Raw genomic sequence first — 17,254 nt, 5'->3', positions numbered from 1 at the left:
TTCATTACATGCTGCAAAGTAGGGTTAAAATTTATGTATTATTTTTTAGAATAATTATTTTTTATTAATTAACTTTTATTATTATTAATTGAATTAATAATTATTATTATGATTGAACTCAACCCCCTTGTTTCTTTTATTTTTTGACAACCCCACCTTTTCTTATTTAAAGAAATTTTTTATTTACTTGTTTCCATACTATTATGTTCATTGATATTAATTAACTAGGTTTAAAAATCCATTACAGAATATTTAATAAAACTTCTCCAAGATATTAATTTTTGGCTACTTGTGCATACACAAAATAAACATAGCACATCTAGAAACTTGAAAATTTGAAATAATATTGAAATTCATAGCTAATAACTAATTATTTATGTGACGTACTATCCTGTTTTCGTTAATAATCTTTAATAACCATGCCTGATTTCCCGCTCAACTGCACTTTGTCAAGTTTGTCACTTAGCAGTACAGTCCTTACTTTAAAGTTTAGACCTTAGTGAATTTGCAATCAGCCACTTTTCAATATTTGTTATTCGTACTTTGCAAGCAAAAAGTCAGTTTATCCAACCTCTAGCTTATACACTATATATACTTGTATGTATCTTTTTCATAGTATGAGTTGGTCACCAAGCCCAGATCTGGATAAGAGAGAGGAAGATCCCATTCTGCCTCCTGGAGGAGATCCGGCAATCCCTCCTGGAGGAGCTCCGGCAATCCCTCCTGGAGGAGCTCCAGCAATCCCTCCTGGCGGGGCACCAGCAATCCCTCCTGGAGGAGCTCTGGCAATCCCTCCTTGAAGGGTTCCGCCAGTCCCTCTTGGAGGTTCACCCGTAGTCCCTCCTGGAATGGCTCTGGGAGTCCCTTCTGGAGGTGCACCCGTTGTCCCTCCTGGAAGGACTCCAGCAGTCCCTCCTGCAGGTGCACCTGTAGTCCCTACTGCAGGGGCTCCAGTAGTCCCTCCTACCCCAGCACTGCCTTTGCTGCACCAGCAAAGGCAGCTCATTATTGCCCAATTGAGGGCTGTCAATAGACATATTGTAAGTCGTTACTATGAGGTACTAAATTATATTCCACAATAGTATCTCAATCTACCAAGACGACCTGGCAGGGGTAGGGGTAGGGGAAGGAGGCCAAGACCTCAAGTTGGAACAAAAAATTATAACTTTTACTAACTACATGTATCATAACTTTATTATAATAATAAATGTAGACATAATAATAAAATAATCAAAATGTCAATAAAGAATGCACCAGCGTTAAGCCAAGATTAAAATACATTAGCAATGCACAGTGTTTGACAAAACAAAAATGCTCCAATGCTTTAGCTTCTATTAATATTCCTAGAAGAAAAATACACATTATCATAATGCATGATTTATGAAATAAATAATACCTATGTAGCCATTAACGTGGACATATTGATTACGTACATGAACATGCACAGTGTTGTCATTCATAATCTACAAAAAAATAAAGACAAACATCTTTTAATATGCTTACTAATTCTATACTGAATTAAGATTTTTTATGAGACTTGCATTGAGCAAATTCATATAAATACAGAACAAATAAATACTTTCCAATGTGCAAACAATTGTTGTTTGTTAATGAGAATATGCATGCACATAATATTATTATAATAAACTAACAATCATCAACGAAAGATACGCTGGCAAACAATAACTTATTGTGAGAGTACTTACTGTGGCCATGCTTATAATGACATACCCATCAGACGAATATACATGTAACCATAAATCATACCCTATAACAAAATACATAAGACACTTTGGAATCTCACAATATTTAATTATGCTACATATTCCATTCCTTAGACTACAGTAATGTAAAACCTATGCAGGCACCTCCTGCAGTGTGATAAAAGTACTCATCAAGGACCTACAATAAAACATTAAGTTCCATTTAATAATGAAATAAATTTAGTTACAACAATCAAAATCAAGAACTGCCTTTAATTATTATTGCACATTACAATATCAAGCAATGAAAATATTGCCGAATAATCACATCCCTTCCAGCTGTCATTACCTGTAAAGCATAGTAACATAAACACATCAAATGCGAGCAATGTAAACACGTGGGCTAATAATAACAATAGTACAAACAGAGAGTGACAGAGGGTTAACAAATCTACTTTTTGCATAAGTCGTTTATACGTTGGTGTAATTACAAAAACAATCCTGCCGTTGTGAGCCCCTCCTCCTCCTTCTTCTCTTTCTGTTCTGGTATGTATAATTGGTGATTTAAAACTGCAACTGGGTAGATTGTTTCTTCTCATTCCATCTATCAGTTATACAATAATCTAATTTCATAATTAAATGCTACACATACCATTCCCCGATTTGCCATAAATTGCTACCAGAAGTCCTACAATCAAGTGAGAAATCAGCAAGCCTCAAGCCTGTACACACAAAAATTTTTTGATCCTCATCCTACATTGACCTACAAATTAGAAATCAAAAGGGTTAAAAATTGAGTGGGCGTAAGAGTTAAAATTTAAAGTAGGCGTGGCATTAAACATTAAAAATGTCTCAAGTAAGTTTTTATTTTATAATTTCTTTTTATTAATTTCTGCTGTGATTAGGAAGTCAACAGTGCACCAGAGAGGTCTCGTAGTCCCAATCAATCAGACTGCAGCCCGTCTCCTGAACCAAACGAGCCAAAAGATACAACATACAAGCCAACCTACACTGTACTGTATTGATGATATTTATATTATTTTATTGACTGAATGCTGTGTGCTCTTTAGGGCAAGAAGAGAGGACGGAAAAGGAAACTGCCAAGGGAGCAAGATGAGAGTGGAAGTGACAACGATGAGCACACAAGCAATTTTCCTGCTTCAAAGTATGCCCACGGGGGGGGGGCAAGGGGGCTGGGGGTTCTAAATATATAATTTATACTGACTCTAAAGATTGTTAGAGTACCAATGGCCTCCTGGAGGGGGTAATGTGGCATCAAAGTGGTACATGCTTCAGGAGCAGGTGGGGGAGTTCCTGGACGTTAGGAGCATGATGAGACGCTACCCAGGCAAGAGAGAAGAGAAGGTCTTTCATTTTTAAATTTTTTGTAATAGACTTAGAGAGACGATCTCTTGATATTGAAGAGAAGAAGTATTTACTGGACATTGAAGCTGTCAATGAAACACAATGCAATATGGGTAAGGACCTAATGATATAAGAATGGATTTATAAGAGTAGCATGGGCTATAATTATAATAATTATAGTGCCTGCATGTCTATGTATACATTATTATATTTTGGAAATTTTTAAAATGCTCATAACTCAAAAATTACTTGTCAGAATTAGCTTAAACTTTCTACATAGCATAAGTACATCAATATGTATCAGAAAATTTAATAAAAATTGAGGGTGATTTTGTAGCCATTTTTTGGAAAAAACCATGGGCTATAGTACAGGGAAATTTTCAGAAATTGGCTCATTTTAAAAATGGCCATAACTTGAAAATTTTAGTTCGGAATCACCTCAAACTTTCTACATAGCATAAAGACATCAATATGTATCAGAAAATGTAATAAAAATTTTGGGTGATTTCGGAGCCATTTTTTGAAAAAAACCATGGGCTATAGTACTATAGTACAGGGAAATTTTCAGAAATTGGCTCTTTTTAAAAATGGCCATAACTTGAAAATTTTAGTTCGGAATCACCTCAAACTTTCTACATAGCATAAAGACATCAATATGTATCAGAAAATGTAATAAAAATTTTGGGTGATTTCGGAGCCATTTTTTGGAAAAAACCATGGGCTATAGTACAGGGAAATTTTCAGAAATTGGCTCATTTTTTAAAATGGCCATAACTTTAAAAGTTTTAGTCGGAATCACCTCAAACTTTCTACACAGCATAAGTACATCAATATGTATCAAAAAATGTAATAAAAATTTGGGGTGATTTCAGAGCCATTTTTTGAAAAAAACCATGTACAGGAAATCTTCAGAAATTGGCTCATTTTTTAAAATGACTGTAATACGAAAATTTTAGTTCGGAATCACCTCAAACTTTTTACATAGCATACAGACATCAATATGCATCAGAAAATGCAATAAAAATTTGGGGTGAATTTGGAGCCATTTTTAGCAAAAAAACCATGGGCTATAGCCTTTGCTTTTCTTGTTTTAAAATGCTCATAACTTCAAATTTTGTTGCACATATTACTGCACACAGCATAAGTGCATCATCTTTCCTCTAGGTTTGGTTGCTATGGAAAGCGATGGCGTCTTAGAGCTGATGGCGGATGAGTTTCCAGACAAGTACAAAGTACTCCAGTCCAGCATAAAAGATCTAAATTGTGAATTTAAATATTGAAATAGGAATATGTCGATGCTCAGGTTGAGAGACAATTCAATGAAGCAGTTCAGAGCACGTTAGCCGATATGAGGACGCTAGCTGAGAGTCAGGTGAGTTTTCTTTCTGTTCGTCCTTCATTACTTGTTCCTCCAGGTCACTCAAGAGTGTGAAGACCCCGACGAACTGATTGATGCAATGCTCGACGAGACTGTCCTCTTTAATTCTTATTGCAATATTTTGAGAAAACGTAACTATGATACTTACCAGGAGAGACCTCTTGAAGTAAAGAGAAAGAGAAAGAGAGAGGGGGAGAGAGAGAAAGAGAGAGAGGGGGGAGAGAGAAAGAGAGAGGGATAGAATAATGTTTTGTGAAGTTAAATTTGTTAAAAGTATTTTTATAGCTAAGTTTTTCTTTGTCATTTACAGGCTCAAAGGATACCAAGACCTAAGCAAGTTCCTCGTAATTGTCCACGGAAATCCAAGTATCCAGCTGCACTGGTACCTGGTCAATACAGCGACTACATTAGAAGGCATCCTAATCATCATTATTACTGATTTATTTGTATTATTATTTTTAATAGATATTCCCCTCGGGAACTTTCCCAGCTCCCGTTAAAGACTGTCACCTCTTTCCCAGATACTCCGCCCGAGACTACAAAGGATAGCGCTCAGTCTACTGCTACAAACGATAGCACTTTGTAGATCATTATTACATTCATTATATATATACTATACTGTTACCCAAACACTCCTCCCAGTTTTTTTCAGTGATAACATTCTATAAATACAATCAGTGAGCTACGTGATGGGAGGTGTGGGTAGATACGTGACCTGCTGTATATACCATAGTAGGCTACGTGACCCAAGGCGGTCCTTGATTGCTTGTTAATTTTCTGTTATCTCATAAATATCTTTGTATCTAGCCGCCGAAACTATTAAGCTACTTTTATTAAAGTCTGAGAGAAAAAAGAAGAGAGAGGTAAGATGGATTTCAAGACTTTTGCAGTCTCTAGTGGCTGCGGGCTCATCTTTGGATTAGCTGCAGAGAAAGGACAAGGTGAGCTATCATTATGGTGCCTCATTAATTGCAGCTGCTGATTCTCATTCTAGTTTTAATTTCATTATTTCACATTATCACATTATCATTTCTTTACTTGATTATAGCTTACTTACCATCAGTCATAAGGAACCAAATGACATTTTCACAGTACACCATGCTTAAACTCTTCCTACCAGCAGTTGCTACAAGTCAGTGAAAACTAATAATTATGCATGACTTTTTGAAGCCTTGTGTTTTATATAAACTGATGAATTTTTTTCTCAGAGTGTTAGTATTAGCACAATCTGATAAGTTTTGTGTGTACAACATAGGTTGCGGTGTTTTCAGTTTGTTGGCTTTCATTCCATCCACTCGACGCTATTTCCATTCCGTTCGTAAAGCATTTTACGATTCACTTGCATTTCAAAGTGTCGGAAAGACTTTACTTGGTGGGGCCATTCTTGGAACTGGAATGACATTATCTGGATCTGTAAGCGAACCCATTAAATATCATCAATCATCATCATACCTACATGTACTGTAAATTTATGAAAGGATGGCATGCAAATTTTTGCAAATTGTTTTATTGTAATACTCCTACTCTTGTAACTATTTTAATCCATTCTTATTATTTTTTAGTGTCCTGGAATGATATTTGTCCAGCTTGGAACCGGAACACAACATGCAGGTATATGTACATGGAATCTTTCGACATTGTTACTTTTGATTCATTTCCCAGTATACACATTTGCAGGCTGCATTCTTGGTGCAGTACTGTATGGTATGATCCACTCCAGCCTCCAGTCTACATGCAAAAAGAAGCAAGATGATGATGAGCCTTCTCCTCTTTCGATTGCAGGAAACTTGTTAGTGTATTAACTAACTTAATATCAAAAATGTTTTCATTGTCTCTTATTTACACACATACACATGCAGTGTTGATAGGATCCTTTCTGTGAGATATGTATCTGTTGCTTTGCCTTTTATGGCTCTACTCGCTACAGTTTCAATACTAGTAGATATACTCTTTCCAGAGAAAATAAACCTATCAGTAAGGAATGAGATATTATGCTAGCTTGTATTTATTACTATTCAAACTATACTCACTGCATAATTAAATTGTGTGCATACATTAGGGGCTGCAAAGAAATGGAATTCCACTTTTATCTCAAGCAACATGGAACCCTCTTTTATGCGGTGTCTGTATTGGCATTCTTCAACTTCCATTGGCAATTAGTGTGAAGGATAGTATTGGGGGCAGCTCGTCTTATTGCACTCTAGTAGCTAAAGCAGTGAGTACCACCACAAAGCAAGCTGGAAATGGGGCCTTTGCCTACTTTAAGAGCTACACTAATGACTGGTGGCAGGTTAGTGCTAGTGTTAACTGTAAGCAGTGTTGAGCAGTGTTGTTGAGCAGTGCTGTGTTGTGTTGTTGTCACCAGTGCTTTGTGTATTTAGTCGATTTTATGGGCTTCACTTTGGCAGAACTTATAGTATCACGCTTAGTGTCAATTCTTAATTACTTCTAATTTACACTGTATCATGTGACTCATATCGTTTACCGCTAATCCTATTTTTAATTCATAAAGGTTGTATACGTGGGGAGTGCAGCATTAGGAGGTGCAGCTTCTTCTCTCCTCTCTGGTACGTGGGGCAGTGTTGAGGGTGTCTCTCCTCTTACTGGTTTCATTGGTGGAGCATGTCTCCTCTTTGGAGCAAGACTGGCTTCAGGTTGCACCAGGTATGACCGACGCATGCACTATCCAGTTTGTTTTGTATCAAGTATTTTGTATCAAATTGCATGCAGTCATCATATACCTTAGATATCGGTCAACATTGATTAATGTTTCCTACAAGTGAAGCTTTGATACTCTTGATAATGATATTTTTTGATATTATTTTTAAAAGGTTGTTCTTTCTTCCTGTCATTTATATAGTGGCCATGGAATATCTGGTACTGGTCTTCTACATGGTTTCTCACTCCTTGCTCTGTGTTCAATGTTTGGTGGAGCTATTGCAACTGCAGTGACAATGAAAGCAATCCTACCATCATGAAAAGAGAGACAAATATGAACAAGAGTACATGACTTACTTTCGATATATGAATTATCAGCATTATACCTAGTCTGTTTTTTTATTTTATTGTAAAAAAAATAAAGAAAAAGGAAGCAGAAAAAACGATTCTTCTATGCTGGATAATGAAATAACAATGGGAATAAAATGAGGAGATGAAATTAGTTTCATTATTATATCATTAAAAAAGTTAATTTATAATTATCATCATTACATTATATAAATATAATTATTGGTCAGCATTGGAAAAGAAAAGAAATAACAATAATAATAATAATAACAATAATAATAATAATAATAATAATAGATCTACAATTCTACTGCATGTACACAAAATACAACAGAAACAAATGAAATAACTATCACATAACATTATGCATGACTGAATGGAAGAAAGAGTATGTGAAAGAAATTTGGGGCATAACTAAAATTGCAAGTGTATTAGGAGTGTAACTATAGACTAAATAATTGTTCCATATATTTTAATATCTCCTTCAAAGATCTATCTCGTTTTCATCTTCATCTAATTTTGCCAACTCCTACACAAATTTTAAACATAATTTTATTATTACTACTATTTTTAAAAATGAATTATTTTCTAACCTCTGCGTGTTTCTCCTCCATTTTCTTCACAGCCTCTACAACTGTCTTCTCCAAATATTCCTTCTCTCTGTCGTGGACTTTGCTCAGCTCAGAACGAGTCAGCATTCCTGTGCTAAACACCTCCTGTTCAACACCTCTGAAAAAAGAGCAAGAGTTTAATTATTTTCTTTTAAAAAAGATTTCACAAACCTTCCCCAATCCTTGTTTTTAGTGTCTCCGTCCTTCTTTTTAAGTTTCAGCTCTTGAATTATTTCTTTCGTAACTTTATCCAGATCACTGTTGGCGGTAATGTGATTAGAATGCAACCAGTTCTAATCATAATAGAGTTTGACTTACATTTTCTTTATTTTCTCAAGAGCCTTTCTCTGTGCATTATGAGTCACTCCAAGCAAGAACTTTTGCTTTTCATGAAGCTAAAGAATTTTATAAATTAAAAATTGAGATGAAACGATTATTACTAAACGCTACCTCCATCTTTGATTGTCTCTCTAGTGCTTTTATTTGCTCCTTCTGACTCTTTTCCAGATCAGCCAATTGAGCTTTGTGAGTCGCCTCCAACTCCTTTTCCTAAAGAAAGGAAGGGGAAGAGGAGAAAAAAGTAAAAATAATAGAAAGACAACACAATAAAAGAACGACTGATTTCTATAAAAACCAACTCACTTGGTCAGCTCCTTTTTTTGACGCCTTGGCCATTGCTTTGGACTGATCAGCCTGCAGTTTCTTAGTAGCCTGAAAATAATAATAATAATAATAATAATAATCTGTAGTTAAAATGTATACCTTCTCGTGTTTATTGGCTAAATCAATATTTCCTTTAGTAAATCGTTTCATCAGTTTAAGATAATCCTATAACAGATATAAAAAATAGTTAATAATATTATCATAATTTACTGGATTTTCAATAATGGTTGGTGAATCATGAGACACTGCACAAAGTTTTTCCCTTCCTTTTGCTTCCATTAGGCAAGAAAGAGTTTCACCTGAAAAAAACATAAAATAGAAATGACTAAGAGCTGCAGAATGCACAAGTACCTTGGAATGAGGGCATAGTGGCAGATTTAGTGCCCATCTTTTTGAGGGTATCATTACCAGTCGTGGGAACAAGTGAGCCTCTTGGTTTTGCAAAATTTTGAGCAGACTAAAAAAACAATAATATCACTAAAAGGCTTCAATCCTCTTGCAGAAATTACTTTAACTTGAATTTCCGGAGGAGCAGCCGATCCTTTTCTTTTCTGCTCAGGTATAGGACCATCGGGTGTATTAATAGTAGGAGTGATCTCAGGGGCACTCCCTTTTCTAATGTTAGACTCCCCTGACTGCTCAGTTTCAGCTGCATCTTTAAACTGAACAATATAAATTTATAAATGAAAAAAGACTCTGTCTTCTCACTTCGTCTTCCTCGGCATCAGTTCCCATTGCCAGTTGCTCCAAAGCTCTAGTGGCGAACATCAGTGGGTTCTCAAGGGCAGCAACGAAATCTTAAAAAATAGATCGAGATTCAAAAAAGTAGAGATAATCAGTGCTTACCTTCGTACTCATCAGGTACGTAGTCCTCGATCTTAATGTGAAGGAAGAGGTTGGCTATTCCTAGAGGATTGTTGTGTTTGTCCCTCAGTGAGACATGTCTGAAGCCAGCCCTTAACTGATTGACTGGTAGGACTCTTTGGCCCATGAACACGTGATCACTGTCAAACACTACTAGACGCAGTAGAGCTAGCTCTGGCAATAATACCTGAAAAATAAAAATAGCAGTATAATAATGATGATCAATAATGACAATATGAAGTGAATGGGCTTATATTGTTACTAAGGTCCATTTGTGTTCACCTGAGCCCTAGTTTTCTTGCAATAACTTTTGACTTACAGTTCCTATTGTAAAAATAAACATACCTGTGCATTCCTCTCCTTTTGCCGCATCTATTGTGATACTCAAGAAGCAGCTATAGCTCTTTAGCTTCAAGTTGGTTGTATAACCCATGCAGAAAGTACAGCCATACTTTTCCTAATATTATTGCATTGTGTTAATTATTGGGTGGGGTCTGTAATCACTTCCTGGGCTCAGGTGAATGCAAATGGACTTTAGTGTCAACTGTTAACCACAATAAAGAACAGGATGACTTAAGAGAGGGCAACCCATTAGACCTTTTACAAATAACTGAGTATAAAATGAGAGGGAATGTACATATAACTCCATTACATTCACCTGTATATCCAATTTTTGAATGGGTTAACTTAAACTTAACCCTGTCTTAAACTTTTAATTTAAAAAATTAACATTTAAAGCACTAAATTTGTTACAAGTAACTACACTGTACGTGCATAGTAGACACATTTTGTAACTGCTTCACTTTCTTTATAAACAATAATTTCACATCTCTCTCTCTTACTCTTTTAAACACAAAGTAGTCCTCGTCCCAGAAAGGATGAGGAGCAGGTGCCCTTTTTTTAGTAAATCTTCGTCTCACAATGTCAGCTGGGAGCCCGTACATCTCAATCTCAACCATCAGCTCCGTCTTCTTTGACGTAATAAACATTCCCGAGATTATCTTGACAGATAAACGAGCGGGGACAGTGTCGTCAATCTTCTTCTGCACAAACGGATTGAAACCTCTGTCCATGCACATGACACTTGGCTTTAATAAATACCTGTAGATGTGGGCGTGGTCATAGGTTGTCATGGAGACAGCTACTTACCCTGTCCCTCCATTCATTTCAAATTTTGCATAGTTGACTTGCATTGGCATGTCTGATGTCTGGAAATTAAGAGCTACCATTTGACAGCCAACATTCCAATAGATCTAGATAATAATGAAAATAATATTTATAGAGTGATATCTCCTGCTTGATTACCTGTGGCATGTAATTGCTGGAGTTCATTCTGGAGCCACCAGCTGGGTATACTCGGCTGTTCTGTCTTATGTTATACCTCACAAACTCTTTTGGCTTCGTCTTGATGAGATTCATACCTTTCTCTTCACCAAAGGAGGACATAATGTAATGACAATTGAGCTCTGGAAAAAAGAGAGAGAAAGAAAGAGAGAGAGAGAGAGAGAGAGAGAGAGAGAGAGAGAGAGAGAGAGAGAGAGAAAGAGAAAAAAGAAAATATAATTAGCATTAAACAATCAGTACTGAATACTTGAACTTACTTTCGGATGCTTCAAAGCTCCCAAAAGACATTGCAGTAACATAGTTGAGTAGCTCTGTCAAAGGACTGGCACCAAGAGCTTCTCCTCTCTACAAATGTACAGTAGATCAAATACAGTAAAAAGTAATAATTAAAAATAATATTAAAAATAACATTAAAAATAATATTTAAAATAATATTAAAATTACATGTACATGTAATTGATCAGAACCAGCTCAAACAACATTTAAAAAATATTAGAAAATGTAATAAAAATGGAGAATTCTCTCCTAGCTATTTTTGGCTAAATACTTTATATAGCTGGTCTTTGATTTTGGAGCAACTTTAAAATTTTGTAAAAAATTCAAATTTGATTGAAATCAGCTCAAACTTGATAAATAACATAAAAACATGTATATCTATCAGGGAAAATGATGAAAATGGAGAATTTTTGACTTTTCATTTTTGACGAAATTTGGCCGATGACCCAAGGCTATAGCCTTTGGTCTTTGACCCAATTTTGGAGAAACTTGAAAAATTTGTACAAAATGCAAATTTGATCGGAATCAGCTCAAACTTGATAAATAGTATAAGAACATGTATATCTAATTATCTATCAGGAAAAATTATTAAAATGGAGAATTTTGACTTTTCATTTTTTAAGGAAATTTGGCCGATGACCCAAGGCTATAGCCTTTGGTCTTTGGCCCGATTTTGGAGTAACTTTAAAAATTCGTAAAAAATACAAATTTGATTGGAATAAGCTCAAACTTGATACATAACATAAAAACAAGTATATGTATCAAGAAATGGTCTTGATCTTGATTTTAATTACATATTACAATAAATTTATTTGCTACAATGTAGTCTTAGTAAGACATTCTACTATTACATGTACATGTAACATGTAGGTCTGATATCAAAATACTTCATTTACCTCGTATTTCTTTTTCTCTTCTCTTGAGGCTTCATCGCTAGCTCCATTATCTTTCTTTGCTGGAGTGCTCCCAGGCTAAAAAAAGAACAAAAACCAGATCAGATTGTGCACTCTACTCTCCTTCAAACAGCCCCTCTCTCTCACTCACTTGTTTTGCTTCAGCGTTTCCATCAGCTGGTGCAGTTGACTCTTGCTGCTGTCCACCTTCTCCTCCTCCTTCAGTTTTCTTGTGCTCATCAGTGGTAGGTGGACTCTTCTCACTAGAAGAAGCTGAGGCTTGAGAAGGACTTTTCTCTAAACTGTTCTGTTTGATTGGACTAAGAGAAAATGGAGAATCATAAAAATAATGTACATACGTACATACAGGTACATGTATAATTAAGAACAGTATAATAAATACATGAAGCCAATTTAAATTAGGCAAATAATTTTAGCTAATTTGAGCTGTGCTTAATAAGGCTGGCGTTTCTTACACCAGGCTTTTATCAAAGCATTCCTGAGGCTAAACAATCTAATAGACACTGGGCCAGGGCTAATGAATTGATAAAGGACAAGATACAGCTGGAAAAACGTCATAACAATAATGTCCTCTTACAGACAAGCTAGAGAAAGAGAGACATACCGCAAGCACGTGCAGGAGCAGCATCACATAAAACACTAATAATCACTCTCGAAGAAGACCGTAGTGACTTAAAACAGTAAACAAAATGACTAGTTACATGTACATAGTTTAATAATTATACATATGTACATGTACATACTAACCCATCGTCTGTGTCTTCAAGTATAGTCATACCCTTGAATAGACTAGGTCTAGTAAGCAATGGAGCCTATATATACATGAATTATGAAAAGAAGTTCAACCTTTTCAAGTGACTATAATACCTTGGACTTAGGTGGTTCTACAATAACAGGAGGAGCAGCTGTAGGAGAAGGAGTATCATCAGTCACCACTGTGACAGGAGGAGGAGAAGTCACAACAGTCTCTTCTTTACTGGTTGGTGATGAGGCAGCTGGTTCTGGTATGTCTTCAGAGTTATCTTGGATTGTTGCTCCTCTTGAGAGAGTCCCAGTCCCTCCCTTTGGTGCCCTGACCTTGTCCTTTATTAGTATCTTCCCTTTGAGTTTCTCTACTGGCGGTAGTGGTGTGCCTGGCTCCAGCTGGAGGAAGGAGAAAGAGAAAGAGAGTTCAAATATAATTAAAGCATTCTGTTTTAAAAATTGAGGCCATTGTAATGTCCATTGAAATATTCCCCTCAATCTCTTACAGGGCAATCTTCAAAAGGAGCAGAGAGAAGCTTATCTCCAAAGACATTGATAAAGATGTCAGCCATCCTGCTGATGAGTTTAGGATACTTGTTGCAATGATTCTCAATTGAGAGGATGAGAGGGTATTCACTGGCAGCAAATGCAAACTCATTAATAGTCTCCACCACGTCCTAGAGAGAGAGAGAGAAAAAGAGAGAGAAGTCAGTGTTGATACAATTACATTCAAGAGTACGATTAACATAACTTGACTACATTAACATCAAAAATAAACACCAATTCCTCCACTAATAACAACAGCAGCTGCACTGCATTTATATGGAGAAGGTGAGTACATACACATGATGAATAGAGTAAAGAGAAGACATTGAATGATCAATAATGAGAGCCATTACCACAAACATTGTCTAGAATCATATCCCTCTCTTTCTTTCCTCTCTACCTCTCTCTACCTCTCTCTCTCTCTCTCTCTGTCTCTCTCTGTCTCTCTCTCTCTCTCTGTCTTGTGTGCTGCCAAGAGTGTGTAACAACTGTAGGTAGTAATTTGTGCACAACACTTTCATAATGATAATCTTATTGTTATTAATTTTTAATATCATTAGACTGACTTTGAATGGCACTTTAGTACAGAGTGTGTTCCCATGTGTGATAATAATGTCTTCGAAATCACCACGAGGCCAGCAATCAAGTTCTACACATCTAAGAGAGAGAGAGGGAGGGAGAGGGGAGAGAGAGGGGAGAGAGGGGAGGGAGGGAGAGAGAGGGGAGGGAGAAAGGAGGGAGGGAGAGAGGGGGGGGAAGAGAGAGAGAGGAAGATGTGGTAAATAGAAGGAAAGAAAAACACATAAAGAGAGAGAGAACGAATACAAGGAAATGCCATGATTTAAATATTTCCTTGAAAAGACAAACACAACTATTGTATACATTAACACACAAACAAAACAGAGAGTCACACACACACAGGCAAACATTCATTCCTATACCTGCATCCAGTGAGCAATACTTGAGCATACATCTCAGTGAGGGACTCAGACCGAACCTGGTGACCTATAGAAACATACATAACACTCATCACATGACAAGTCATGTGACAGGGTACCGTTGAGGTAAGTGTTGTGAGAGCTGTTGATGAAATAGTGATTGAGTGGTTTCCACATGTCCTGGCACTGGTCGAATACTGTTGGGTCGATGATCATATTATCATCACTCATGAGATATTGAAGTAAATCCTTCATTGTTAACCGATCTATCAAAATAAAAACAGAAATAATAATAATAATGATAACAATAATTGTGTATAATAAAGTATAATATTTTTATAAGCATGTACATGTAGCCACATATAGTGCAGACTATCCCTCCATTATTCTCTCATCAAGTTTGTCTCTTTCTTCTCTTACCTTTCTCTCCTCCATATTTATCCATTAGTGCCATAGCTTGTTCGTTAGTCAGTCGAGGGTGCAAGATGTCATTAAGACGAGGATCACGTTGTTGCTATGGGTACATACAATGTACAGTGAGAGGGAGAGAGGGGGTAGTAATGAGGACTCACTGTATTCAAAACAGTAGCAAACTCCTTGGCATCAATATACTGCTTCCTAGCTTTTATTTTACTATTGATTGAAATGAGAAATGATCATACGAGAGTCGGTCATGTGATGAAGACGACTAACCATTCCTTCTTCAATACGTCTAGATCAGGTCCTCTATTTTGCAATAAAGTATCGATTAGGTTCATGTATATTTCTTCGGTGAATTCTGACACATCAATGTATGGTGTGCCATCATCCTTAAAAATAACAAAATTATCTCATTCCTTTTCTCTTTCTCGCACCTTTTCCTTGACGTTGGTTTTTGCCGACTCAAAATAGTTAAGGATATCTTTAGAGGTCTTTGGTACCATCATGAGCTTTCGGACGACTTTGACTGGAAGCTGTCCGTGACCGTTACTCTCCAAACACATTCGAACATAACTGGATAGAGTTACAAATTACATTCATGTACATTAACATCATGTCTTGTAATGTATGACATAATCATGTACTAGACATGAAGGAAACTCACTGTTTTCTCATGTACGTATGTACTGAGAGTTGATAGTCAAGAAGATGGTGTGCCAGTTTGTTAATGGAGGTCTTGAAAATCTTTTTATATGAAGAAAAAAGGAAAATGTTAAAGCCATAAATTTTCCATTCTCTCTCTCTCTCTGTTCTTTATATTTCTTTACCTGAGCACTCTCTGTGTCTAGTGCCATTAGGTAGGTAAAATGGAGTTTTGTGATCCCGTCCATTTTGTAAACCAAACACAGACAGCAATCTTCAGATAACTCACTAATACCCAAACTAGTGCACAGAAAATCATGTAGTTTACCATCCTATAGTAATAATAATAATAATAATAATAATAATAATAATAATAATAATAATAAAGATGATACATGTATTATTTATTATTATTATTTTGCAGCTGCATTTATTAAAAACAAACCTTGGGTACTTTACCAGCTCTGACATCACTTACAACAACAAGATCCCAAACAAGGGCACTCTGAAAAAGAGAGAGAGAGAGAGAGAGAGAGAGAGAGAGAGAGAGAGAGAGAGAGAGAGAGAGAGAGAGAGAGAGAGAGAGAGAGATTGAATCAAAAAGAGAGAGAGAGGGGAAGAGTTATACATAATTACTACACAATACAAATAGTCTTGCGCAATTACTTATTGACATGTGTACATTCGAAAACAATTTGTACGCAATAATTGTATTTAATGCACTCATTATTGTCATACCAACATTAGGAAGCTACAGTATGTACATTCTCAACGGCTACACTTACTTTGGAGGGATCATCCCCAGTTGCAGAAAGAAAGTATCCTTCAGAATCAACCTTAAAGCACATTTTATGAGCTATGGTGTCACCCTGGGACGAAAAGAAAGAGAAGAAAGGAGAGAGGAATGAGGTAAAGGGGGAAACATGGCTCATGGGGATATTTGAGTGTCTTTTATTTTTAATTTTTAGTTTGTTAATTTAAGAGCCAAGGAACCCAGCCAATTTCCACTCTTATCAACTATTTCTTATTGTGTGCGTGTGGTTCTCTTTTCTCTCTCTCATGCTTTTACTTCTTCCCATTTCCAAAAGTCTATGCCTTTTAATAAACGCTCAGGCGGCGTCTGCTTCTCGAGCCTCTTCACGACAATGTGGCCAGCCATGCTTGCTAGACTTTTAGCTGCAAAACAAAGAGGATAGAGTCTTTATTTGGAGTACAGTTAGTCCTCTTTTCTCTTCACCTTGCTCCTCTCTGCTTCTCCAAAACAAACCACCCCGAGCCTGTGTTAAGTATTGGGCTGGGCTATGGGTGGAGGTCACTAACCGCGCGTGATCGACCGCGCATAATAATTATTGCAAAGTAGCTCCACCTATTTTTACTAATGAGCTCCACCCATACCGGGCCCAGCACAGAGATTAATAACGAGCCCCTCCCATCTTCTACTCCTTCAAAAATGGTCTACCAAGTGATAGTTGGTCTTGTAAGGACTTATGCTCCCTGGGTAATGCTTCCTTTCACTATCACAGTCGGTTATGTGGGCTATAAGCTGGAGGGATGGATACGTAAACCTGTAGAGGCTGGACCATCAAAGAGTATTGAAGAAAAGAGACACGAGAGACAATTGAAAGAATTAAAATGAACAAGAAATATTTATTATTATATGACAGTTATTATTATGTTGACAGTTATTTCATGTTTTTATTTTAAATCAAAAAGTTCAGAGTATAGTCTTAGACAAAAACATGTCTAGATGATTAGATCATGCTGTCTATCAATGGTCTCAATAGTCAATGAATAATTTGTGCTACACAATTCCATTAGCCATATAAAGCATTCTATTTAG

The 17,254-nt window shown here is 36.4% G+C and overlaps 3 protein-coding genes across 6 annotated transcripts in view; 2 read left to right on the top strand and 1 right to left on the bottom strand.

The window, feature by feature from the left end:
- Positions 1-5,120, top strand: part of LOC105312631 (PHD finger protein 10-like) — a 9,043-nt gene extending 3,923 nt beyond the window's left edge. The window contains exons 2-11 of one of the 2 annotated variants that reach the window (XM_019996054.1): positions 2,542-2,559; positions 2,609-2,716; positions 2,774-2,868; positions 2,936-3,051; positions 3,098-3,181; positions 4,233-4,300; positions 4,354-4,440; positions 4,484-4,612; positions 4,757-4,860; positions 4,912-5,120. In XM_019996054.1, coding sequence (XP_019851613.1) covers positions 2,551-2,559; positions 2,609-2,716; positions 2,774-2,868; positions 2,936-3,051; positions 3,098-3,181; positions 4,233-4,300; positions 4,354-4,440; positions 4,484-4,612; positions 4,757-4,860; positions 4,912-5,032 — 921 coding nt within the window. In that variant the 5' untranslated portion in view covers positions 2,542-2,550 and the 3' untranslated portion in view covers positions 5,033-5,120. Of the gene's footprint in view, positions 1-2,464; positions 2,560-2,608; positions 2,717-2,773; positions 2,869-2,935; positions 3,052-3,097; positions 3,182-4,232; positions 4,301-4,353; positions 4,441-4,483; positions 4,613-4,756; positions 4,861-4,911 lie in introns of those variants that run through there. The other variant, XM_011405430.2, reaches the window with a different exon arrangement.
- On the top strand, positions 5,052-7,674 carry LOC100641634 (UPF0394 inner membrane protein YeeE-like). Of its 3 annotated transcripts, none has more exons than XM_019996051.1 (10): positions 5,052-5,123; positions 5,254-5,387; positions 5,495-5,578; positions 5,702-5,859; positions 6,009-6,057; positions 6,109-6,235; positions 6,306-6,420; positions 6,506-6,736; positions 6,959-7,110; positions 7,307-7,674. In XM_019996051.1, the coding sequence occupies exons 2-10, from the start codon at positions 5,315-5,317 to the stop codon at positions 7,422-7,424; spliced, it is 1,107 nt and encodes a 368-aa protein (XP_019851610.1). In that variant the 5' UTR covers positions 5,052-5,123; positions 5,254-5,314; the 3' UTR covers positions 7,425-7,674. The 3 variants fall into 3 exon arrangements, with proteins under 3 accessions (XP_019851610.1, XP_019851609.1, XP_019851607.1); XM_019996050.1 differs by having other exon boundaries at positions 5,118-5,178; XM_019996048.1 differs by lacking the exon at positions 5,052-5,123 and having other exon boundaries at positions 5,206-5,387.
- Positions 7,675-7,760: 86 nt separating this feature from the next.
- Positions 7,761-16,733, bottom strand: LOC100641378 (1-phosphatidylinositol 4,5-bisphosphate phosphodiesterase beta-4-like). Its single transcript, XM_019996042.1, has 34 exons — positions 16,652-16,733; positions 16,484-16,590; positions 16,200-16,283; positions 15,860-15,919; positions 15,600-15,746; positions 15,437-15,516; positions 15,207-15,345; positions 15,046-15,161; positions 14,925-14,985; positions 14,773-14,866; positions 14,472-14,618; positions 14,356-14,419; positions 13,981-14,071; positions 13,375-13,545; positions 12,992-13,267; positions 12,872-12,936; positions 12,255-12,423; positions 12,107-12,181; positions 11,192-11,279; positions 10,896-11,056; positions 10,740-10,843; positions 10,433-10,691; positions 9,573-9,777; positions 9,435-9,523; positions 9,236-9,388; positions 9,078-9,183; positions 8,937-9,025; positions 8,826-8,891; positions 8,706-8,774; positions 8,514-8,612; positions 8,382-8,458; positions 8,235-8,321; positions 8,046-8,181; positions 7,761-7,981 (listed from the first exon to the last, which is right to left on the bottom strand). Exons 2-34 carry the CDS (start codon positions 16,571-16,573, stop codon positions 7,937-7,939), a joined length of 3,762 nt encoding a protein of 1,253 aa, XP_019851601.1. The 5' UTR covers positions 16,574-16,590; positions 16,652-16,733; the 3' UTR covers positions 7,761-7,936.
- Positions 16,734-17,254: the final 521 nt, after the last annotated feature.

This window comes from Amphimedon queenslandica, unplaced genomic scaffold (genome assembly GCF_000090795.2).
Source record: "Amphimedon queenslandica unplaced genomic scaffold, v1.1 AMPQUscaffold_13424, whole genome shotgun sequence".
In the NCBI taxonomy this organism is placed as follows: Eukaryota; Metazoa; Porifera; class Demospongiae; order Haplosclerida; family Niphatidae; genus Amphimedon; species Amphimedon queenslandica.
Note: the sequence above shows the minus strand (reverse complement) of the source record. Positions and strands in the feature narration are given on the sequence as shown.